Source organism: Suncus etruscus, chromosome 8 (genome assembly GCF_024139225.1).
Source record: "Suncus etruscus isolate mSunEtr1 chromosome 8, mSunEtr1.pri.cur, whole genome shotgun sequence".
Classification (NCBI taxonomy): domain Eukaryota; kingdom Metazoa; phylum Chordata; class Mammalia; order Eulipotyphla; family Soricidae; genus Suncus; species Suncus etruscus.
This window is the reverse complement of record NC_064855.1, coordinates 1,680,053-1,705,515: the sequence shown is the minus strand read 5'-3', so window position 1 is coordinate 1,705,515 and position 25,463 is coordinate 1,680,053. Positions and strand designations below refer to the sequence as shown.

The following is a 25,463-nucleotide window of genomic DNA, read 5'->3' as shown; positions in this document are numbered from 1 at the left end:
TATTAGGAAATAACTACACTAACAACTAGCATGACACTGTTAAAGATTGAGAGAAGTAGAATGCCTGTCGTGAATACAGGCAGGGGTGGGGAAGGAGAGGGACATTGGTGGTGGGAAAGTTGCACTGGTGAAAGGGGGGTATTCTACTTATGACTGAAACCCAACTACAAACATGCTTGTAATCATGGTGCTTAAATAAAGACTTATATATATATAAAAAAAAAAGAATAAAATCACCACCACATACATCTAAAAGAAAAAAAAAAAACTGGTGCAATTTGGTGCCAGAGTGATATTAGGAATTTTCCAAGGGGAAGTTTGGTTCCTGGTGCTGTTGCAGGGAGCTGTGTCGGTTCTACATCTTGGATCTAGGGTTTGGAGTTGGACGTTTGCTGTTCAATTACATGAAGTCTTGAATCATTTATTTATTTATTTATTTATTTATTTATTTATTTATTTTGGTTTTGGGGCCATGCCCGGCTGTGCTCAGGGGTCACTCCTGGCTGTCTGCTCAGAAATAGCTCCCGGCAGGCACAGGGGATCATATGGGATGCCGGGATTCGAACCAACCACCTTTGGTCCTGGATCGGCTGCTTGCAAGGCAAACGCCGCTGTCCTATCTCTCCGGGCTCAAATCATTTATTTTTTTAATAATATATTTATTTAAGCACCATGATTTGCCACATTTTTTATCTGTTCATCAGTCATGACAACTACATTGATGACAAACATTGGCTATGTAAGGAAGGACTCATGCAAGAAACAGGACCTTCGAATTCTGCCTTTCCTTGCAGCTTTTGATTTTAGGGGTCACACCAAGTGGAGACCAATGTCACTGATAACTCAGTGTTCAGAAGAACCTGAAGTATGAGAATGAGACCAGGGGCTCCTGAATTAAAAGACTGTAATGCAATCCTTTGAGCTAACTCTTTACCTCATTGATTTAGTGCACTGTATTCCATTCATAAAGCCAGAAGTGAAATAACTGGCATGGAATTTTTATATTAGATTGCTATGAAAACTTGTTAGCCAGAGCGGCTGCACCAAATCTCTCTCTCTCTTTCTCTCTCTCTCTCTCCTCTCTCTCTCTCTCTCTCTCTCTCTCTCTCTCTCTCTCTCTCTCTCTCTCTCTCTCTCTCTCTCTCTCTCTCTCTCTCTCACACACACACACACACACACACTCCTTAGTATTTTTAGTGATTTGGTTTATGGATACCTTGAAAGCTGGAGATATGAACCCCTTATCAGATCTGTGATAAACATGTCTCTTGTGACATACATAGGACATCTGTCTGAGAAATGTTCCAAATTTAGCCAATTACCAAGTAGGCAGAAGATGGGAACCTGAGGAGACAGCTACAAAAAAATTGAAGAGCATTCTTTGAATTTCCACTGCTGAGAGAATTCACAACCAGAATCCCAGGAAAGCAGGTGAGTGGGGAGTCCTGCATGGGGGGGCCCTTGAGTCCCCCACCCCACCACACACACACACACACACACACACACACACACACACACCTTCAGTAATTGGACCAGTCACAGATCCCAAGATGTCTGAGATGCCACACACATGCACAGACCAAAGCTCTTGTGCCTCCAGGGGAGGTCCCAGGAGCCTCATTGTCTCCAAAACCTCAGCCTTTATGGAATAAGAGGAAATTTACAGGCGCTCACTGTTGCCAAGTCCGTCTCTGCACCAAACACCCATAAAAGCAGTCAGAACCCCCACAGCCTCCTTTGTGACCATGCCCTGGAGGTAAGCTTCTGTGTTCAGGGCCAGACCTGGCTGATTATCAAGCATGTCTTAGGATCAAGAGCTGCTAAGGCCACTGGGGAGCAGCAGGATTGGGGGCTGTGGGAAGGACAGGGAAGACACAAGCAGAGTGTAGGCAACAGTCCCAGAAGTCTGATAAGCTGGAAGATGGGAGGCTCTGACTTGACAGAGTCTAGAAGCGAGGCTAGTCTGCCAGGAGGGAGATGGGGAGGGTCAAAGCACATGCCTCCAGCATTGAATGTCCCACAGGGAAGACGACCACTTACCTGTGCTTTGATCTCTTTGGCTGTATGGAGGGGAAGCTGGAGGCAAAGAGGGTCAGGAAGGAACTCAGAGGGTCTCAGGACCTGGAGTCCACTGTGTGTGGTTCACTCTGTGTCGTTGGATGGGATATGGTCCGCAGTGGTCCTCAAACTATGGCCCACAGGCCACATATTGTATTTGTATCTGTTTTGTTTCTTCATTGCAAAATAAGATCTATGCAGTATGCATAAGAATTCGTTCTTAAGTTTTGTTTTTACTAGAGTCAGACCCTCCAATGGTCTGAGGGACAGTGAACTGGCCCCTGTTGAAAAAGTTTGAGGACCCCTGGTCCAGAGAGAAATGGTGTATGGAATATGAGAGAGACCCAACTAGTACTGGAATGGGTGGCGGCCGCTGTGCATGTGTGGGAACAAGTCAACTATATGTATTTGACACACAATCATGATCCTTGATAAACCGAGAGAAGGAGCAAATAACATCATGCCTAAAACCCTCTCTGTTAAGAGGGGAAAAGGTGGGGCCAGAGAGGTGGCGCTAGAGGTAAGGTGTCTGCCTCGCAAGCGCTAGCCAAGGAAGGACCACGGTTCAATCCCCCGGCACCCCATAGGGTCCCCCCAAGCCAGGGGCGATTTCTGAGCGCTTAGCCAGGAGTAACCCCTGAGCATCAAACGGGTGTGGCTCGAAAAACCAAAAAAAAAAAAAAATAAAATAAAAAACAAGAGGGGAGAAGGTGTGGAATAGACTGAGAAAGCATGAGTGCTGGGAATCAACCCTGGGCTTCCTCATGCAAAGTGTGTACTAGACCTCTGAGGTATGTTCCCAGCCCAGATCCCTTCTGAAGTTCCTTCTGAAGATGAGTGGGTGCGAGTTATTGGCTGCACAGAGCTCAAAGAGACTATGATCCTGTGGACAGTGCAATCAGGGGTTACTCCCTTTGCCTGGTTTGCCAAGGAGAGGGCAAATGTCTCTACAAGCAGTCGCCTCTTCTGTGTCACTTGCACTCTTGTCTGACCCACTCTGATCCCTGAACCGGAAGCCCCTCAGAGGAAACAGCATGTCTAAAATCTGCAGCATTAATTCCTGATGCTGTACACCTGACCAACGTTATGTGGGCTTTAGAAACAGAGTTGGAAACAAATTGACATCTGAGATGCCTGGCTCACACAATGATGGGATTTCAGATCAGCTGGTGCTAAGGAATATGCTGGTCTGCCCCAGTGTCAAGACTTAGTTCTTTTTTTTTTTTTTTTTTTTTTGGTTTTTGGGTCACACCCGGCATTGCTCAGGGGTTACTCCTGGCTGTCTGCTCAGAAACAGCTCCTGGCAGGCACGGGGGACCATATGGGACACCGGGATTCGAACCAACCACCTTTGGTCCTGGATCGGCCGCTTGCAAGGCAAACGCCGCTGTGCTATCTCTCCGGGCCCAAGACCTAGTTCTTAACAGCTCTGAATGGCATGATACTCATGTGGTAGCCAGTAACTCAGCAAGTATTTGGTACTCAGGGCTACAGAACAAATATGCAGTAACTGCACAGGCTCTCAAGGCATGTGCGGGATCAGGATCCCTGGATGTGGGGAAGAGCAGTGGAAGGTGAGCTGGGAACACTTCAGTCTATTATAGTGCAATATTCATGTTCTTGTCCTCAGCCCAAGATTGGAGCAAGAGCCTCACACTCGGGGCCCCATCTTGCACAGAGTGTCAATGGAGGTTGAATGTAACAGCCCCATTCTACTCTGAGGAAGGAGCTGCTGAGGCTTGGAGGTGGGCAGAGGGTTGGTCGATGCTGGGTGGAGCACAGCAATGCACATGTTCCAGGAGTCATTTAATTCAGCCACAGCATGGTCAGAAATACCTCACCGTGTTGAACAATCATAGCTTTGTCGAACAAGGCTTGACTGTGACCTCTAGCACTGCGTGGTCCTCAGAGCACCAGCAGGAACATTCCCCAGTTAGAATCGGGAATAACTACTGATCAGCAATGGGTTGGGTTCAAACCAAATTAAACACCTGAACAGATCGTTCTACAGATAAGTCACTTGCCTTCTGGGGAAACAAACTGGTTTTTATGCCACATATGGCCCCAAGAGCAAAAACAAAGAGTAAATCTTGAACACAGCCTGTGTAACCCAAAAAAAAAAAAAAAAAAAAAAACATTACACCAGAAAGAGGACAGAAGCAGTTCAGTTGCAGGAGATACAGGGACTGTGACATCCAAAATATTCCAGGGTAGGACTGTGGCAGAAACGACAAATCAGAAAAATCAGTGACTGGGCAGAAAACCAAGGAACTTTAGGCAGGAAGAGTAGCGCTCCCATTTTTCTGTCCAAAGTAGAGGACCTTGGGCGGGAGCAATAGCACAGCAGTAGGGCATTTGCCTTGCAAGCAGTTCACCTGGGATGAACCCGGATTTGATCCCCGGCATCTATATGGTCCCCCGAGCCTGCCAGGGACCATTTCTGAGCACAGAGTCAGAAGTAACCTCTGTGTGCAGCTAGGTATAGCCAAAAAAAAAGGGAACCATCTTCCCCACAACCAACCCCCTTTGTTCTCAGACAGCTGCTCAACAGGCCTGCCAACGACTCTACCCCAGATGGCTTCATCCTGTTGGGCTTCTCTGACAAACCCAGACTGGAAATGACCCTCTTCGTGGTGGTGTCAGTCTTTTACCTGGTCACCTTGCTGGGAAACCTCACCATCATCCTGCTGGCCCGCCTGGACCCCCACCTGCACACGCCCATGTACTTCTTCCTCACACAGCTGTCCCTGCTGGACCTGTGCTTCACCACCAGCTGCATCCCACAGATGCTGTTCAACCTGTGGGGCCCAGACAAGACCATCAGCTACCTGGGCTGTGCCGTCCAGCTCTACATCTTTCTGGGCCTGGGCGCCGCGGAGTGCGTGCTGCTGCTGATCATGGCCTATGACCGCTACATGGCTGTGTGCCGCCCACTGCATTACGCACTCGTCATGCACCCCAAACTGTGTCACCGGCTGGCTCTCCTGGTGTGGGTGAGTGGAGTCTTTGGCACCTTGGTGCAGTCTCCCACCACCATGAAGCTGCCTTTCTGCCACCACCACCAGGTCGACGACTTTGTCTGCGAAGTCCCAGCCCTGATCCGCTTGGCTTGTGGGGACACTCGTGTCAATGAGCTCCAGATCTCTGTCATCGGTGCCGTATTCCTTCTGGGTCCCCTGATTCTCATTCTCGTGTCCTACGGACACATTGCCCGCGCCGTGCTGGCCATCCAGTCCCGGGAGGGGAGGAGCAAGGCCATGCGCACCTGCTCGTCCCACCTCATCGTGGTCCTGCTCTTCTACGGCAGTGTCACTGCTGTCTACATCAGGCCCCGGAGCCGCTTCTCTCAGAAGGGAGGGAAGTTTCTGACACTGTTTTACACTGTGATCACCCCCACGCTCAACCCTCTCATCTACACTTTGAGGAATAAGGATGTGAAGGGGGCTCTCAGGAGGCAATTTGGAAAAGACAGAAAGGCCAGAGACGCATGAGACCTGACGCTCAGCCACTGTCTCCCTGGTCCAGATCTTGCTCTTGGTATTAAATAGGGGTCATTTCAGGACAGTGATTTCCAGCCATCACCATGATGTCCGCAGTCATGGTATGTCCACACAAGGGACTCATGTAGGCAAAGTGACAGATGTGGTAATGTTTGTCTTCAATGTCCTGATACTCTCGGTGTTCAGCGAGATGGCCAAGAGACAGACAAGAGGCCAGTCACAAGGATGGCAAAGTTGACTGCAAGGAATCAATCACTGTGCCAGGGAGAGACAAGGAAAGGCTGAAGTGGACTCAGGAAGGAACAGAATGGTCCAGGGGGAAGTGGACAGAGCAGCTCCTTCTCCATTCCCTTCTCCTTTTCCATCCTCATGTGGGCCAGCCTTGCTGCCTCAGGAGACTTGCCTGGGTCTGTCAGCATCCTGGATAGTCTGGACATGCCTCTGTTCCCTCGCTTCTGGGCCCACAGGTCAGTGATGGATCTGACTGGTGGGGAGCAGCCTGTCCATCTGGTACCCCAGGAAGTCCATCACCAAGACCACTCGACCCACTTCTACCCATGTGGCACCTCCCAGCTAATATGCCCAACCCACACACAACACAGGGCACTGACATGAGGTAGTCTGCAAGGAGTTCCATGAGCACATCTGTTAAGGAGCACATCTGTTAAGGAGCACTTCAGGAGGACTAGGATAGAAGTCCTCCAAAACCTGCCCAAAAGTCCCCTCAGACACCTTCATGGTTCCTTATGGGTCTGGGTGGGCCTGCCACCCTGGATTCACTGGGGATCAGATGCTGTCTGACCCTCACATTCACATGCATATAGAATTATAAAATTCCGGAGGGGCCGGAGAGATAGCAAATCAGTAGGGAGTTTGCCTTGCATGCAGCCGATTCAGGAAGGATGGTGGTTCGAATCCCAGCATCCCATATGGTCCCGCATGCCTGCCAGGAGCAACTTCTGAGCACAGAGCCAGGAGAAACCCCTGAGCACCGCCGGTGTGACTCCCCCACAAAACAAAGAATTCCAGAGACACTTTACTCCTGACCCCAACAATAACCGTGAGGAGTTGGAGTGATCACACAGCAGGTAGGACATTTGCCTTGCACACAGCCAACCCAGCTTCAATCTCCAGCATCCCATATGGTCCCTGAGCCTGCCAAGATGGTTCCTGAGCTCAGAGCCAGGAGTAACCCTGAGTGCTGCATATATGGCCCAAAAACAAACAAACAAACAAACAAACAAACAAAAAAACAATAACCTTGAAAATGGATTCAGGTGGTAGAGCATTTACTTGCCCTGTTAGCAGACTATCTCAAGTCCAGATTCAATGTGTCCCACATGTTCCCACAGCAACACAGGCTAATCCCCCAGCAACACTGTATATGGCACACACATGAAATTTTATATTAGTTTATCACATATCATGTAAGTTTTATTAGTTTATTAGAAATTAAAATTAAAATAAAAAGCAATGAGAGATATATCACAATGTGTAGGACCAGGTGTGATTTCCCCGCCAGCATACTATATGGTCCCTGAAGATACCAGGAGTAATTCCTGAGTGCAGAGCCAAGAGGAAGCTCTGAGCACCAAACCCACCTGCCTGAAATGTATATAATATATATATATATATATATTAGTGGTTCCACATCAGGCAGATAGCTGAAAGGACTGAGTGCTCAGTATAGGGCACTAACTGCCCCTCAACATGCTGGGTGTAGTGAGGGGACCCCAGCAGCCCCCAACATTGTTGAGTGTAACCTTCTGTGGGGGACCCCCGACCCTCGGGGGTGTGGGAATGAAGGTCGCTAGTAATTCGTGGGTTTACTCGAGTAGTACCGATCTGTGAAGAAAACTTGAGAAGTTAGTAAGAAAAGTCCTCAAGACAACACATGCTGTTCAAAAAGGGGTTTATTGCCCGGGGAGATCAGCTTTTAAGGGCAGAATATGTCATAGAGGTGTTACAGTTTTTCCACCAATTACAACTGCAAGCACTCATTAGCATAAGCTGGGGGCAGGTAATAGGGAGGGGTAAAGAGGTAGAGAGCACATGTTTATACTGAAAGCACAAGATTCAAACAGGGTCCTATAAATTTTACTCAGCAAGCATAAATAAAAAACCGGTTGTAAACATATTAATCTTTTGCTAACGCAAAGGCAAGTTGCTCTATGATTTTCTTTCTGGCTGGATGTATTGAGCTGCTTTGAATTACTTTAGTATTTGTCTATTTCCTTTGTTCTCAGGGCATAGGTGCCTCTGGTCACGTGGGTGACAAGGTCAGGAATTTCTGAGGTGTCCTTTGTTCTAGGTTCCATCAGCTAGGCTCCCCACAGTTGAGTATAGCGATGAGAACTCAGTTGCCCCCAAAAGCTGGGTGTAGTGATGAGAACCCAGGTGTCCCTAATACCACTGGATGTTGTAATGTTTCACCTACCATAACCCAAGACCACTGGGTGTGATGTGGCCCTGTTGATCCCTAACAATGCTGAGTATTAATATAGCCCTGGTGACCCCCAGTACCACGGGATATAGTGATGTGGCCCCACGGCCCATGGCAACTGAGCCCTCAATGCTGTCTGAGCCCGGCTTGGACTCATCCCCTGAAATGAAGTATCTCAAGTAGTGCAGATATGTTTTGATATGATGTGAGAACAGAAATCCTATTTCAAATCCCATCCTAATCCAGGCAAAACCCTGTTCCTTTGGCCAGTTCCTGTGTTGCTAAGTCAGCAGCACCTAAGATAAAGGAGCTCATGCTGGCCACAGGAGAGCTTCGTGGGCATACTACAGTTTTCCCTTTTCTTTTTTTTTTTTTTTTTTTTTTTTGGTTTTTTGGGCCACACCCTGTGATGCTCAGGGGTTACTCCTGGCTATGCGCTCAGAAGTTGCTCCTGGCTTCTTGGGGGACCATATGGGACTCCGGGGGATCGAACCGCGGTCCGTCCTTGGCTAGCGCAGGCAAGGCAGGCACCTTACCTCCAGCGCCACCGCCCGGCCCCAGTTTTCCCTTTTCAACCACACTTCAAATATGGGAGTCCCTAGATAGCATGGAGGTAGGGCGTTTGCCTTGCATGCAGAAGGACAGTAGTTCAAATCTCATATCCCGTATGGTTTCCCCCACCCCCACCCCCACCCCCGAGCCTGCCAGGAGCGATTTCTGAGTGTAAGCCAGGAGGAACCCCTGAGCGCTGCTGGGTGTGACCTAAAATATATATATATATATATATATATATATATATATAGGAGTCCCTGATTGCCTTTGATGTGCGACCAGATTCACTTGGTGTAGCAAAATGAACAGAGCACACACCCTGCTTTCCCCAAAACAGACTTTGCCTAGCTTCCTCTTCCCTTCACCCACTCCTTTGGAGATGCAAAGATCTGACTAAGCTTGATTAGCATTAGAGAGGTACTGTTGACTCTGTTGCCCCCCTCCCACTTTGTGGATTGAGTCTGGTCAATAAAGATAGCATGAGGAGAGGGGTCGGAGCAATAGCACAACAGTAAGGCATTTGCCTTGCACTCAGCTGACTTGGGACAGGCCAGGTTCCATTACCGGCATCTCATATGGTCCCCTGAGCCTGCAAGGAGCAACTTCTGAGCAAAGAGCCAGGAGTAAAGAGCGCAATAGTGTGATCCAAAAAAAACAAAAAAAGAAAAAAAAAAAAGAAAAAACCTAAGATAGTATGAGGAGGACAGCCTTCAGTACATAAGGCAAGAAGCTCCCTGACCTCACGCTTTTTTCCCTTATGTCTGTCTTGTTTTCTTTATCTTTTGGTTTTGGGGTCACACTGGGCCGCATTCAGGAGTTACTCCTGACTCTGTGCTCAGAAATCGCTCCTGGCTGGCTCAGGGACCACATGGGATGCTGGAATTCGAACCACTGTCTGTCCTGGGTCAGCCATGTGCAAGGCAAATGCCCTACCGCTGTGCCCCTTCAGCCCCTGTCTTGTTTTCTATTTTCTTTTTCTAAAAAAAAACTTGATTGAGGTCCAGAGTGATAGCATGGAGGTAGGGCATTTGCCTTGCATGCAGAAGGACTGTGGTCCCCCGAGCCTGCCAGGAGCAATTTCTGAGCATAGAGCCAGGAGTAACCCCTGAGCACTGCTGGGTGTGACCCAAAAGCCAAAAATCAAAAAAAAAAAAAAAAAAACCTTGATTGATTGATTGATTTGGGGGCCACACCCAGCATCAATCAGTGGTCATTCCTGGCTCTGCACTCAGAAATTGCCCTGGCAGGCTAAGGGATCATTTGTGGTGCCGGAAATTGACCCAAGTCCCTCCCAGGTCAACAGCATGCCAGGCAAATGCCCTACAGCTCTACTATCTCTCACCCGGTAATGCTCAGGGGTTACTCCAGGCTATCCCCTCAAAAGTCACTCCTGGCTTGGGGGACCATATGGGACACCTGAGGATCCAATGGTCCGTCCTAGGCTAGCGCTGGCAAAGCAGACGCCTTACCTCTAGCGCCACCACGCCGGCCCCCTGTCTTGTTTTCTTAATCCTTGTGGCAACCCTGCTTCAGACCTGCTCACCTGGGATTGAATTACGGCAAGTGTCTCTATACTTGGTGTCCAAACAGGAGACTGTAAACTGGATCTGTTCTCCCTCTGGGATTCTTTTCCAAAACAAGTGCTGATCTCTAGGAAGGCAGGGGTAGTCTCAGCCTCCTCCTGGACTCCGCCTCCTCTCCAGCCCTCATGGGCCTTGTAGAAAGGACAGCAGAGCCTTGGACAACATTTTGTTTCTTTGTCATCATGATGCCAGTGGAGGGTCTCTGGACAGCTGTTGAGAAGTGAGGGGCACCCCCTTAAAGGCATCACCTTTAAAAAAAGGAAATGGGGGCCCGAGTGGTAGTACAGTGGTAGGGCATTTACTTTGCACGTGGCTGACCCAGGATGGTGGTTCAATTCTCAGCATCCCAAGCCTGCCAGGAGTGATTTCTGAGTGCAGATCCAGGAGTAACCCCTGAGTACCGTTGGGTGTGACCCAAAAAAAAAAAAAAAAGAAATGGAACTACATTAAACTAAGAAGCTTTTGCTTCTCAAAGAAAATGATGAACAAAATAGAAAGACAGCCGACAGTCTAGGAAAAATTATTTGCCCATCGCTCATTAGGCAAAGGTTTAATATCCAAGATATCCAAGCACTGTGGAATTCTACTAGAAATAAACATCCAATCCTATCAACAACTAGGGAGAAGAGATGAATAGGAACTTCCTCAATAAATACAGGAGACGGGCCCGGAGAGATAGCACAGCGGCGTTTGCCTTGCAAGCAGCCGATCCAGGACCTAAGGTGGTTGGTTCGAATCCCGGTGTCCCATATGGTCCCCCGTGCCTGCCAGGAGCTATTTCTGAGCAGACAGCCAGGAGTAACCCCTGAGCACCGCCGAGTGTGACCCAAAAACCAAAAAAATAAAAATAAATAGGGGCCGGAGAGATAGCATGGAGGTAAGGCATTTGCCTTTCATGCAGAAGGTCATCAGTTCGAATCCCGGTGTCCCATATGGTCCCCCGTGCCTGCCAGGAGCAATTTCTGAGCATGGAGCCAGGAATAACCCCTGAGCACTGCCGGGTGTGACCCAAAAAAAAAAAAAAAGAAGAAAAATAAATAAATAAATAAATACAGGAGACAAAACAAAAACGAATAAAAAGAAGTTGTATATCACTAATCATTAGGGAACTGCAAATAAAAATAACAATGAAATAATACCTCACACCAAAGAGACACATCAAAAAGAATAATGACAGCCAGTATTGGTGAGGATGTGGTGGAGAGAAGATCTTTATTTACTTCTAGTGGGAATGTTCACTGGTATCCAGACCTTTTGGAAGACAATATGAACATTCTTCAAAAAACTAGGGGTCAGGGATAGAGCAATGGCGCAATGGTAGGGCGTTTGCCTTGCACGCGGCTGACCCATGACAGACCACGTTTGATTCCCCCAGCGTCTCATATGGTCCTCCAAGCCAGGAGCGATCTCTGAGCACATAGCCAGGAGTAACCACTGAGCGTCACCAGGTGTGGCCCAAAAAAATTAAAACAAAAACAAAAAACAACCTAGGGGTTGATTTTCCAAATGACCCAGCAATTCCACTCCTGGGAATATACTCCAAGGGCCTAAAGCACAATGCAGAAAAGACATCTGCATTCCTAATTTCATTGCAGAGTCCAGTGATAGGAGTAATAACACAGCAGTAGGGTGTTTGCCTTGCACACAGCCAACTCAGGTCGGACCCGGGTTCGATCCTCAGCATTCTATATGGTCCCACGAGCCTGCCGGAGGGATTTCTGAGTGCAGAGCTAGCAGTAACCCCTAAATGACACCAAGTGTGGCCCCAAAATAAGAAACTTAATTTCATTTCAGCTTTATATTCAATAGTCAAAATACATTTAAAAAGATAATAAAACAGCCCAAATGCCTGCCCATGAACAAATGACTGGATAAAGAAACTATGGTACAAATACCCAATGAAATACTACTCTGTCATGAGAAAATAATGAATCTATGGTGTTAGCTGCAACATGGATGGAGCTGGAGAGTATTGTTGGCACCTGAATTCTGAATAAGGAGGGTCACCATTTTGTAAAAGCCACATGGCAGGCTTCTTGGGTTATGAGCAGGGAGAAACCCCATTTTGTAAGGACCACATGTTGTGAGCCTATTTTCATAGACCGTGCCTCAGTCTACCTGGCTATACCAGGTAGCCTATCAGCAAAGGACAAGGAGGTAGTAGGAAGATACCCCTAGACAAGAGCCAATCATTTTAAGGATCATCAGAAAATTGGAGTGACCCTATATCCCTTCCCTATATAATCCTCATCATGACCTTGGGAGGGGTTCATCTCCTTCAGGGGATGGCACCTGGCTGGCCAGGCTGGGGAGTCTTGTTGGCAGATGGATTAAAGTGTTAAAAACCTTATTCCAGTTGTGTGGTCTCATCCTTCTACTCTGGAACCCTACCGTATCATATTGAGTGAAATCAAAGGAAGAAAAAGAGACTCAGAATGATCTGTTTCATGAATATGGAATATAAAAAAACTTCAAATATCAAATGCCCAATGGCAATAGAAGCAAAGAGGAGAACATGTTTTCAGTAGGAAGCTTTCCACTGGGGAAGGGAGTGGGTGAATAAGTTAAGGAAAGCAATGCTAAATGTGGGAGGGAACAAATGCCTGCCACAAAGGCAGACTGAGGGAAGTGGGGGAAACTGGCAAAGGATAATACAAACAGGTGAAGGGATGGGATTAGAACCATGTATGCCTAAGACTCAATCATAAATATCTTTGTAGCTTTGTAATTCATGGTAATTCAATGAGAGAGAAGGTGAGGGGAAGAGGAGAGGGGAGGGAAGGAGAGGGGAGACAGGGGAGGGGAGGCTCAAAGCAAAGAGGAAAGGGAGGCAAAGAGAGAAAAGGGAGTCCCAGAGTGGAGCAAGCATCTTCAGTCTTCCATAGGTCCCAGGGCCACCCCCTGGAACTGAGCCTGGAGTGACAATCCAGTCACACACATGCCTGCTGTCTTACACTCAGGAGCCAGGAGACTCTGGTCCCAGCTCCCTCTTCAGCAGGCTGCAGGAGCGCTCACCCACGTCCACCTCCAGAGGGCGTCAGATGTCCATGTCTCTTGCTACAGACAAAGCTCAACTACATTGGTCAGCTCAGTTTCTCTTCCTGAAGGATCTAGAGACCCTTTGTGTCGTGAGTGAAACAGGTGTCGGCGACCTGCAAATGCACCAGAAGAGCCTTGGATTTCCCTGGGTGAGCTCCGAGTTTGAGGCATCAACCTCTCATCAGCACCCCTTACACCCACCCTGCTCCACAGGGGAGCGCTCCAGGGCTGGTCCTCTGGCTCTGTGCTATCTCTACTGTCTCTTCACCACCACTTCCAGCTGGAAGAGAGTGTCAAACTCCTGAAAAAAAAAAAAAAAAACAGAATTTTGAGCCCAACCTTGGACATCGTTCCAGATGGGGCCCCTCTTTCTAGCAGCCCCATTTGCTGCATCGACAGATGCTTTACCATATGAACTAACTACACACAGGGTCACCCCAGGCTCACAGCCTCACAGCACTGGCCATCTGGCCTCGTTTCTGGGTGCAGTTGGCACCTTCCCTTCTCACAGAAAGTCCCTCCCCTGGGAGTCGCAGCCGCCCCAGCCGAAAAGTACAGGCGCTGCCTTCGCCTCAAACATGGCTTTGGTGTCCGTCGCCCTCTGCTGTCTGTCACTGTCCCTAGCAGCCGAAGAAGCCACATCGTCGGCCTAGAACTGCACTCACAAGGAACACACAGTCCTTGGCTGTTCTCAGCCAAAACACAGAACCCAGCACTTCTGCACACACCCCACACCCACAGTCCAGGCTCTGCAAGAGGAAGAACTCCGCAACATCTGTACTGCAATGCCCAACAGCCCCACGCTCCAAGCTCCACAGGAAACAGCATCCCACACCCCAAACTCACTCCAGTCTCCACAGGTAGCAGCTGGGCCGGAGCAGCACCTCACACAGGTGTGACTCACACATCACCCAGGTTTTTGGGGTTTGGGTTTGGGGGATCGCATCACATCCGGCGATGCTCAAGCGTTACTCCTGGCTCTGCACTCAGAAATTGTTCCTGGTAGGCTTGGGGGAACCCTATGGGATGCCCAGGATCGAACCAGGTCCATCCTGGGTTGGTCATATGCAAAGTAAAGGCCCTACCACTGTGCTATTGCTCCCATCACCCAAGTTTTTGGCACCTGAGCTGAATGTGAACAAGCTGCAGTGCCTGGTCAGCAGTGTAGACAGATCCCAACAGCAGTATGCTGTTAGGTCATAGAAGCCCAGCCTACGGGAGCCAGGCTGTGAGTGCAGAGAGCCTCACAATGCAAGATGAAGCTGCCTCTTTGCCCACATGCCTTTTCCCCCTCAATCTCCTTTTCAGTTGTGTGAGCAGTCTCCTCCCACATTCTCTGTCCACCCAATTCTCTAAAAGAACCTGCATTTGCTGCCCATCCAGCGTGGGCAGGGACACCAGAGTCTGCCTCCCACTCTCTGGAAGCACAGCTCCAAGACCCTCTGATGTGTCAACTGCAGGACCCTGGCACCCCCACTCCAGCCACACAATCCCCATGACTGGCACCTGCCCAGGGACTCACTCCAGCAGCTAGAGCTGGCAGCTTGGGTTCAAGAGACCCTCGCAGAGCACTTTGACCTCTAGGTCTCCAAGAGCATCGCCACACAGGTGCGGGTGCGTGAGGTTCTCTGGTTAGCGCTGACCATCACAGACAGAGCCAGACAACAGGCAGACATGAGGCCTGAATTCACCAGTCTGCAGAGGGGACAGAGAGGATCCCTCACAGCTGCCTTCACCAGGCATAGGCCACCCCACTGTCCCACCACAGAAACACTCCTGAAAGTCCCATCCTGCACTGCCTCAGTCGGAGCTCAACGCCAGGGCTGTAATGTGAGCAGAGCAAGAAACAAATGCTGGGCCCGGAGAGATAGCACAGTGGTGTTTGCCTTGCAAGCAGCCGATCCAGGACCAAAGGTGGTTGGTTCAAATCCCGGTGTCCCATATGGTCCCCCGTGCCTGCCAGGAGCTATTTCTGAGCAGACAGCCAGGAGTAACCCCTGAGCACTGCTGGGTGTGGCCCAAAAACCAAAAAAAGAAAAAAAAAAAAAAAGAAAAGAAACAAATGCTGGCAGCCTGGAAACCCCCAGACCACAGGAAGACTCTAAGAGCAAGCTGTGTACCCAGCAGGCACCCTCACGAAAGGAGGTTTGCAGCAAAACAGAGTGAAGGATGACTGGTATTAGGTAAGAAAGAGCTAGGAGTGCTGGAGGCATGACTTGTTGAATAAAAATATAAAAGTCAGGGGCCAGAGAGATAGCCTGGAGGTAAGGCATTCACCTTCCATGCAGAAGGTCGGTGGTTCAAATCCCGGCATCCCATATGGCCCCTGAGCCTGCCAGAAATGATTTCTGAGCATAGAGCCAGGAGTAACCCCTAAGCACTGCCGGGTGTGACCAAAATATATATATAAATTAATTTTAAAAAATCAGGTCCACGTGTTGCCCCAGGCACCGTGTTTCTAACCCCTCAGGCAGACATACTGATAATGCAGGGTGAAACAATTCACAAGCAGTCGGAAAAGATATTCAATGGAGTCAGCTCACTTTATTCCTCACAGCTTTTTCTCTGCCCTGAGTCTTTCTGCCATCAGCTTTCTTCGCTGCGTTCTCCCTGTGAACCTAAGTCATGTCTTTCTCTGCTGTAGGCGGCTTCTGTTCTACAACCATCAGTGAGATTTCGGTGAATCCACTTTAGGGAGAATGGGTTGCACGGACGGCGAAATATGAAATATAAAATAATGAAACCACACACGTTTTTCTGGCAGGAGTGCGACAAGTTTAATTTTTTAAGCAGGGGAATTTATAGGGGCAAAGTTAGCCAGAGGTGAAGAATAATTATAATCACAAAGCAGAGTACAACAGTAACAATACCTAAACTATGGGTGTGACTGTAAAAATTCTAGGTTACAAAAGAGAAGGTCACAACTCAAGGTAACTCAAGGTAACTCTTTGCAAGCTTACTTTGAATGCAAAATTAGGATTAGGAGGGAGTAGAAAGTATCTAGGAACTTGATCTTTACCGGACTGGACTTAGAGGTTAAGTAAAGGGAGAAGCCAAATCCCCAAAAATGAGTTTCCCTATTTCTAAAGGAGGGTCAATAGCCTAGCCAGGATCTGCATTCTGGTTATGCCCTTGATTACAAAAAAAATGCAGCTGCAAGGACATATTTGAAAAAGAGAGAAAAAGTATTGTCTTTGCTTTTAGGGCTGGCTATTATCCAGAAAAGGGGTTCTCAAATAGTCTTTGTGCTGGAATTTCTGAGCCAAATTATTTGATAAAGTCCATAATTTTGCCTGATATTTACAAAGGAGAGATAGTCAAATACTGACTGAAAATGAAATGCCATCATCTCTTTGGAAATTCCTCAACCATCCACACAGGGGAAAAAGGCGTCCACAGCGGGCCATTTGAGGAACCCCATGGGGGTTAATTTAGTTCTTGCCACCAGGAAAATCTGAGGATACATCTGGTGGGCTGAGCCCCCCTAAAATTTTAGGTATGCCCTGGCATTTCTCTCCTGAGATCTGTCTTTCCCGTGTCTCTTCTCTCCTGCCAAAGCCAGTACTTTTTTTTATTATCCAGAACCCCACCCACCAGGGTGATAGAAGAGCTTGTAATCCAGATGTGATTTTTACATACCAAAAGAAGAGTTTAGCATGGAGAGATAACAAGGAGATAGGGTGTCTGCCTTGCATGCAGAAGGACAGGGGTTTGAGTCCCGGCATCCCATATGGTCCCCTGAGCCTGCCAGGGTCGATTTCTGAGTGTAGAGCCAGGAGAAACCCCCGAGCACTGCTGGGTGTGACCCAAAAATAAAAAAAAAAGTTTATGAAAACAGGAAGTTGGGGGAAGTCTTCACCTTACAATAGCTCAGCTATGGAGCATGCACCTTGCGTGTAGAAGGCCCTGGAGACCAAAAAAAAAAAAAAAAAAAATCACAATGTGGGCCAGAGAGATAGCTTGGTAGGGCATTTGCCTTGCAAGTAGCTGACCCAGGACCAATGGTGGTTCTAAACCCGGCATCCCATATGATACCCCGTGCCTGCCAGGAGCAATTTCTGAGCAGAGAGCCAGGAGTAACCCCTGAGTGCCCCTGGGTATGGCCCAAAAATCAAAACAAAAAACATCCCAATGTATTTGGCTAGTAATGTGACTCAGAGCTAGTGCATGCCTGGTACTGTTCCAAACGCTCAGTACTCCAAGTGGCTCTATACTCTGAATCACTTGGGGGGGGAGGGGGTGTCCTGGGTCCTGGTTGAACCCCTGCTGGTATTAGCCAGTTTTCATTTGTTGGTACCAGATGTTTCACTTGGCTTAGTCCCTGCTCTTGCTCTTGGGGGTGAGCTTTGTTTTCCCAATAAAGAAGGCCTGGAAAGCCTGGAGGGGAGCTGCCATCTTAGTTCACCATTCCACGTGGTGGAACAACACCACCTGTTATTCTTTCCCAATCGTGTGTGGATTCTTTCCTGCGTCAGAAGAGCTACCAGATTCGCCTCTCTTGTCATATCCAGATTGGGGATATGAGTACCTCTTTCCCTCACTGGGGACTCTTGAACACTCAACCTAGGGTAGGGCACAATCACTCAATCAGGGTAGGATCAGTAACATAATAATCCCATGGAAATGTTTACATACACAACATCCTTCATGCCCAGACAGTTCACTGCAGGCTGAGCACCCCCTAGTTCCCACTCTACTCATCTCCAGGGTGACCTTCCACCTTTCCCAAATACACTGTGAAGGGAGAATTATGCCAGCTTCTTCGGCCTGCACTCTGGCTGCTCTGCTCCCTCACACAGAACTCCAAGCCCTGCGTCTTCCAGGATGTACTCCCCCAGGTAAAGCCTGTTGAGGGGCTGGCTGGTACATAGCACAGAGCAGGCTGAAGTGAGACCACAACTGACCAGCCTTCATTGAGAAGAAAGTCACACTCAGCAAGGCAAATCCCCTACTGCTGTGCGATCACTCCAGCCCTATACTTACTATTTTAGATTTGCTCTGGTTTCAGCACACACAAAAAAAGCAAACAAACAAACAAACAAACAAAATAATTGGCTAGGACTTTGGGACTGGAGAGATAGTACAACAGCTAGGGCACTTTCCTTGTACAATGCAGGTTTGATCCCTAGTCCCAAGCACTGTCAGGAGTGATTCCTAAGTGTAGAGCCAGAGAAGCCCTGAACACAGCCATGACACAGAACAAACCAGAGGGCAGGAGTGATAGCACTGTGGCAGGGCGTTCGTTTGCCTTGCATACAACCAATCCAGGACAGATGGTGGTTAAAATCCCGGCATCCCATATGGTCCCCTGAGCCTCCCAGGAGTGATTTCTAGGCACAGAGCCAGGAGTAACCCCTGAGCACCGCAGGGTATGACCCCCAAAAAAAATAATCGGCAGAAAAAAAGAAGAGAAAAAGTCACATGCAGCTGCTTTCCTGCCCACACCCCTGACCCAAATGGATGCACATCTCCCAGCTCCACTAGAACTGCATCCAGTGTGTTCCACCTACCATAATGCCCCCCACGAGTCTTGTGACAAACTGAGTTCCTCTTAAGGCCTTATGGGGCAGAAAACACTTTTGTCATGGCGGCCTCACCTGGCATTGCTCAGTAGGATCAATGGTGCTCTGGGCCTTGCATCATGAGGCCTGACCCTACATCACCTGAACCACCACCTAAGCCCTAAACACACTTTGGAACTTGCTTTGATCAATGTACATGTGGTGGTTTCCACCTTTTGGCTGCTGAGAGTGGAGCTGTCACTGATGTGTTTGCACATGTCAAATCCTTCATTCCAACTCTTTGCCAAGTGACTTGAGAGATAATACAGCAGCCAGAGTGTCAACATATGGTCCCCTGAGCCTACCAGAAAATACCACCTGAGTGCAGAAGTAGGTATGACCCCTGAGTGCCACTGAGTATGGCCCAAAATTAAAAACAAACAAACAAACAAACAAAACCCTCGGGGCTGGAGCAGTGGCGAAAGCAGTAGGGCATTTCCCTTGTATGCGCTGACCTAGGACGGACTGCGGTTTGATCCGCCGGCATCCCAAATGGTGACCCAAGCCAGGAGCGATTTCTGAGCATATAGCTAGGAGTAACCCCTGAGCGTCACCAGGTGTGGCCCAAAAAAACAAATAAAACAATGAAACAATTGTCAAGTTCATGATTTTAGAGCTATTGTGCCCATTCTGTGTAAAAACTACGGGTCTTCCAGGATGCCCCAAATTCTGAGGCTGCATGTGCCATTGGTTGTTTTCCTGCACTTTGCCCACAGCCACCACTGACAGACCCCAAGAGGAACTGAGCATCCTCCCTTTGCTTGACCATTCCATGTGGAATCCTGCTGGCCCTCAATGACAGACTCATACCAGGACGAGCAAGGGCGACTCACCAGAGACTCTGGAGGCTCCAGCGGAGGTGCTGCAACCCCACACACAACAACAGACTCACTCCTGTGTCGGCCAGGGCCTTGTGGCTCAGGCCCAGCTCTACCAGCTTCCTGTGGCCACTCAGGACTGAGGCGATGCAAAGGTAGCAAAGGTTTGAGAGGCCACAGTGGCCCAGCCTGCGGAGGACAGAGCAGAGGTCAGAGGTGACTGGGTTATCTGTGGACAGAGGTTCTGTGCTCTCTTGGGGCGAGGTCCCATGACGGTCAGTGCTGAACGCAGATTCACGAGAACACGTCTAAGACCAGCCACATCTTGCCTGGTGAGAAACAAGCTGCTCAGATAGCTCATCTGCTTCCCAGACACACACACACACACACACACACACACACACACACACCCCTGCATATGCCACACACCATACATAACATGTGGCATGCATGCATGTGGTGTGTATACATGCATGTGTGGGCAGCGCACACAATACACACATTCACACGCAATGTGCATGATCATTATGTGTACAATGTACATACAGACAAGTACGCACAAGCACACACAGGCAGACCCAGGCACAGGCTGACAGACATACGTAAGCACAGGTCAACATAGACCAACAACACTCAAACACTTACCACAGTTCCTGAATGCTGCATTTAGGGTGCTGTAGCATTTCGCACAGCATCTGCATCCGGGGCCCCCAGGGGATTGTCACTAAGGTCCAGTTCTGTGAAGCTCTGGCTAGCGCTCAGGACGGAGAAGAGCCCCTGGGACACAGCAGTCATGAGCCGGCAGTTCCCCAGTCTAGGAAGTAGAGCCAGGATGGGGGACAGAACTGGAAGCTCACCGGGGCTCAGACAGAGAGCCCCCGGGTCCACAGCCTCCACTCCACCTCACTCCTCAGGCCCCTCCAGCGACCCTGTTCCCAGGACAGCTGCAGGCTGGCTTCGCCTTGGGAACAGGGGGTTAGAGGCAAGAGGTGGCCAACTCTCTTCTCAGTCCTCTGCCTCCTGCTGGCAACATGGCTTGACGGCCTGTGTCACTTGCCCTCCCTGAAGCATCCACTCTGAGTGGAGGGTCTGTTGGCACAGGGTGGCACATGGTCACATGACAGAGCTCATGTGGAAATAAAGGGAGGGGAGGCTACCCCTGCCACCACCCCTACAGTCCAGCTTCTTACCCATTTAAGAGGTCATTGGCAGCTCAGAGAGGACCAGAAGACTCTCCTACTCTTCCTCCTCTGTGGGCGAGCCATGCAGCAGTCTCAGGGACAGCAAGGAAGCACTGTGACAGTTATGGATGCAGAAGGAGGAGACGCATGGTCCATCCTGGTAGCGAGATGGGCTTCGATGCTGGGGAAGTGGCTCAGAGCTGCCCACACAAAGCCCTCATCCTGTATCTCATAGAGGCAATAAACAGCTCCAGCCCTGGCCTGCCTGAGACCCTGAAGCTCAGCTTTCTCTCCAGGTATGACACTTGGTCCCAGTTCAAGAGGCCAAAGAGGAAGCAGACAACAAAGATGAGGTAGCCCTTCTCAAATTTTCCATAGTTCTCCTCCGGGCTGGGGGACTTGGGGTGGCTCAGGGCTGCAACTCCAGCACAGCCCTCTGCCTCCCCCAGCAGGCAGGACATGGTGGCAAAGAACTCTTTGAACATCACATGGACGAAAACGTAGAGCCATTCACAGTCCACCTCCTTCTGGAATAGGTTCAGGCACAGGAACGTGGACACATCGGCCCTCTGCAGCCCATGGTTGCAGAGGTCTTCCTCATCAACAGGATCTTCTGTTCCAGATGCCATCAGTGGCCAGCAAACAGAGCCCCCAGCAAGCTGGAGAGGAAGATGTATGTGACCGTGGTAGTCTTGAACGTGTGTGCCAGGCTCTTGCTGCTGTCCCTCTGCTGCTTCAGCCCAGTGTACATGATCCAGCACACCAGGGGGATGAAATACCTAGTGAACAAGAGCTCAGAAGGCCACCCAGGCCTGCTGCTTCATCCTGAAAGTACTTAAAGAAAAACTCCTTCCTCCTGGTCTCTGAGAAGCCCAGGGTTTCCACATGCTGAGGTCGCTCCAGCATGTGCTACAGCTTCTCCAGGGCCACCGAGTAGGTGGTAATGAGCAGTGAGGCCTCGGGAGCAGCCTCTTGCAGAAGAGGCTACTCAAGAGAAGGTCCTCCCACTCCGCACTCTGCCAGTCTGTGCACATGTCTATGCACACGTCAAAGGTGCCCTGCATCTTGTCAAGCCCGAGAGAAGGGATCCAGGTAGGCTTGCTCAAAATCTTACCCACGGATAGTTTGGGGTCTGGGAAGCAGCTGTCAGTATTGTGGGCAAGGATCCACCGTGCCCCAGGTTCATCCCCCGGCAGTGGATGTAGAACAGGGAGTCAACCCTGCCCTGATACAGCTTCCCCGACGCCAGGTCCAGAATGAACTTGCAGGCCAACATGGTCTTGCTGATGCCTCCATACCTTGGAACACCATCATGCTCACAGGCCGTGGGTGCTGCTCATCAGGCTCGAACGAAGATACGTTCAGGAGTTCCAGGGTTCATTGGGTGTCTGAACTCAGCCCTGCCCATGGAGAGCAACTTGTGCTGCCACTGCCGCTGGCTCGGGTGCTCTTGGACCAGGCATGGCCTAGTGGAGCGCTGGTTGAGGCTGACACTCTCACCCAGGTGAGCATTCTGGTCCTGGACACACTGAAAGTGTCTGCACCTATCGCCAATTCTCCCTGAGGTGGCCTCGGCACAGACAGAGCTACCAGTGCCATATGAATATCTGTGACGTTCCCTTCTCTGCCAGGGGGCGAGACACACACCCCAAAATCAAGAATGTCCAGACATGGGACCGGAGAGATAGCACAGCGGTAGGGCATTTGCCTTGCATGCAGAAGGACGGTGGTTCCAGCACCAGCATCCCATAGGGTCCCCTCTTGAGCCTTCCAGGAGCAATTTCTGAGCGTAGAGCCAGGAGGAACCCGAGCGCTGCCAGGTGTGACCCAAAAACCAAAAAAAAAAAAAAAGAATGTCCAGACATAGCTGGCAAGAACTGTAGCCTCATGCCCACATTGACCCAGCTCAAAAGCCCACCCTCATGTCTGAACCAGTCTCCAGCCAAGCTATTAAGCCCAAAACTCAACTCAAGGAACTGCTCCTCTGGTTAATGTGAGTCCGCTGAACCAGAGAAAACAGCCGAGCTGCCCATTATGCAGCCCTTCAAGCACCCCCAAGCTCTAGTGAGGTGCCACACACACACACACACACACACACACACACACACATACACACAATTTTTTTTTTACACAAAGAGAATCCAACAGGTAGCCCAGGATACCCATCCACCCCTCTCCCTGGCTTTCTTCCCAGTGTAGCACCAGTGCCCCCCAAACGTGCATCACCCACAGATAAGAAATGTGGGATACCCCTTAAAAGTAACAATATTGCAAACCAGAGTATATAAAAGGGGAAAAAAAAGAGGACTGAGTGAGAGAGAGTAGAAAAATATCTGCCACAAAGGACAGAGGAGAGAGCAGGAGAGAAACTGGTGACATTGGTGGCAAGAAATGTGCACTGATAAAGAGATGAGTGTTGGACACTGTATGACTGAAACTCAATCATGAATAACTTTGTGATTCTGTATTTCATGGTGATGCAATTAAATAATGTATTTATTAAAAAATAAACATAAGGGCCCGGAGAGATAGCACAGCGGCATTTGCCTTGCAAGCAGCCGATCCAGGACCAAAGGTGGTTGGTTCGAATCCCGGCGTCCCATATGGTCCCCCGTGCCTGCCAGGAGCTATTTCTGAGCAGACAGCCAGGAGTAACCCCTGAGCACCGCCGGGTGTGGCCCAAAAACCAAAAACCAAAAAAAAGAAAAAAAAAAGAAAGAAAAGAAATCCAGACACAAGAGGCAAACAGACGAGTGGCCAGCTGAGGGCGCTCTTGCACCTTAAATGGCTCCTGTATGTGTCATATGCTCGCTCTTGTCTGTCTTTCTGAGTCTGTCTGTGTCTCTCTCTGTTTCTGTCTGTCTCTCTCCTCCATGTCACTTGACCTGTCCACACAGTGGAGTCTATCTGAGTCCCTCTGACAACAAACATGACATCATTGCCCCAGAATAGACAGCAGTCAGGATCACACAGCCAATGACCACCGTGCAGCCTTGAAAAGGCAGAAGCGCCTGTCATCAGTGGCCTGTGAGAGTGAAGAGACTCAGCTGACAGCCGGGAGCGGGCAGAACCATCAGAAGTGATTGAGGCAAACAAGCGGCAGCCAGGGGATGGGGGGAAAGGAACCATGTTTCCACTGTGTAAGATGCTATGGCGGAGGTAGCGGGCACCCACAAGCTCCACGCTGGCTGTTAGGGGACACTCCTGGCATCGCTGCCAGCTGAGAATCCCTCCTGCTTACCCCCCTTGGGCTCCTCCTTCTGGGCCTATGGATAGCAAAAACCCTCACAGCCTCAGCCCAGGCCTTCGACTTCCCATGGACGGCCATCATCGGGGTGACTATGTCCATGCGTTCACCTTCTCCGCCTGGCTTCGACAGAGCGGGCAGCACAATCTTGTAAACGCATCTGGAGTTTCTTGAAGTCTGAGAGTCCTCCAAATCCTTGAGGTAGTGGGCCAGCTTGCAGCAGACACTGGCCATGTTGACCTGCCCTGCCGGATGCCGTGGTGCCCCTTTAAAAACAGTTTCAGGGTCCCGGAGAGATAGCACAGCGGTGTTTGCCTTGCAAGCAGCCAATCCAGGATCTAAGGTGGCTGGTTCGAATCCCAGCGTCCCATATGGTCCCCCGTGCCTGCCAGGAGCTATTTCTGAGCAGACAGCCAGGAGTAACCCCTGAGCACCGCCGGGTGTGGCCCAAAAACCAAAAAAAAAAAAAAAAAAAAAAAAGTTTTAGGTGTCCAGAGTGATAGCACAGTGGCAGGGTGTTTGCCTTGCATGCAGCCGAAGTGGGATGGACCCAGGTTCGAAGCCCAGCTTCCCATATGGTCGCCCAACTCTGCCAGAAGCGATTTCTGAGGTAAGAGCCAGGAGTAACTTCTGAGCGCTCCTGGGTGTGGCCCAAAAACAAAATACAACAACAACCCCCCCCCCAAAAAAATAACACCCAGTTACTTTCTCCTCAAAATCTTTTCTGGTAAAGCTCGAGGTTTTGTTGTTTGGGGGATTTGGGGTATTTTTTGTTTACGAGGCCATACCCAGTGACTTACTCCTAGCTCTTCGCAGAGGGATAACTCATCGAAGGTTCGGGGAACCATGTGGGGTGCTTGAGATTGAACCTGGATTCACCACACGCAAGATAAATGCCCTACCCACTGTACTATCTCTCCAGCCCCAAAGCTAGAGATTTTGGAAAGTACTGATTTTTTTTTTTTCAGGACTTTACCTTTGAGTAAAACTCAAAACGGCAATAAGTCAAGGGGCCCCTCTGAGGCCTAGGAGCAAATTCAAAGGGCTGAAAGCAGCTGCAGGCAAAAGCCATGCTTCCAGCCCCAGTACCACGTTTCCTTCGGTATATTCAGGAATAATTCCCGAATGCAGCACCACTTGATCGGGGCCCTGAAACAAGAAAAAAAATCATGAACTAAATAGTTGACCCATCAAATTAACTAATCATGTTTTTTGTTTGTTTTTGTTTTTTTGGTGGGGCACACCTGGTGACACTCAGGGGTTACTCCTGGCTATGCACTCAGAAATCACTCCTGGCTTGGGGGACCACATGGAATGCAGGGGATCCAACTGCGGTCCGTCCTAGGCTAGTACCGGCAAGGCAGACGCCTTACCGCTTTGCGACACCGCTCCAGCCCCAACTAATCACGAATTTAACTTGTTAGAAAATGCTTTTGATGTGTGTGGCTTCAACGCTGTGGGGGAGACCTGCTTGTCTAGTC

The 25,463-nt window shown here is 49.5% G+C and overlaps 1 protein-coding gene and 1 pseudogene across 1 annotated transcript; one reads left to right on the top strand and one right to left on the bottom strand.

The window, feature by feature from the left end:
- Positions 1-1,745: 1,745 nt before the first annotated feature.
- On the top strand, positions 1,746-5,549 carry LOC126016419 (olfactory receptor 2H1-like). The gene is made up of 2 exons (XM_049778988.1): positions 1,746-1,756; positions 4,595-5,549. Exons 1-2 carry the CDS (start codon positions 1,746-1,748, stop codon positions 5,547-5,549), a joined length of 966 nt encoding a protein of 321 aa, XP_049634945.1.
- Positions 5,550-13,173: 7,624 nt separating this feature from the next.
- On the bottom strand, positions 13,174-24,216 carry LOC126016418 (NACHT, LRR and PYD domains-containing protein 3-like; annotated as a pseudogene).
- Positions 24,217-25,463: the final 1,247 nt, after the last annotated feature.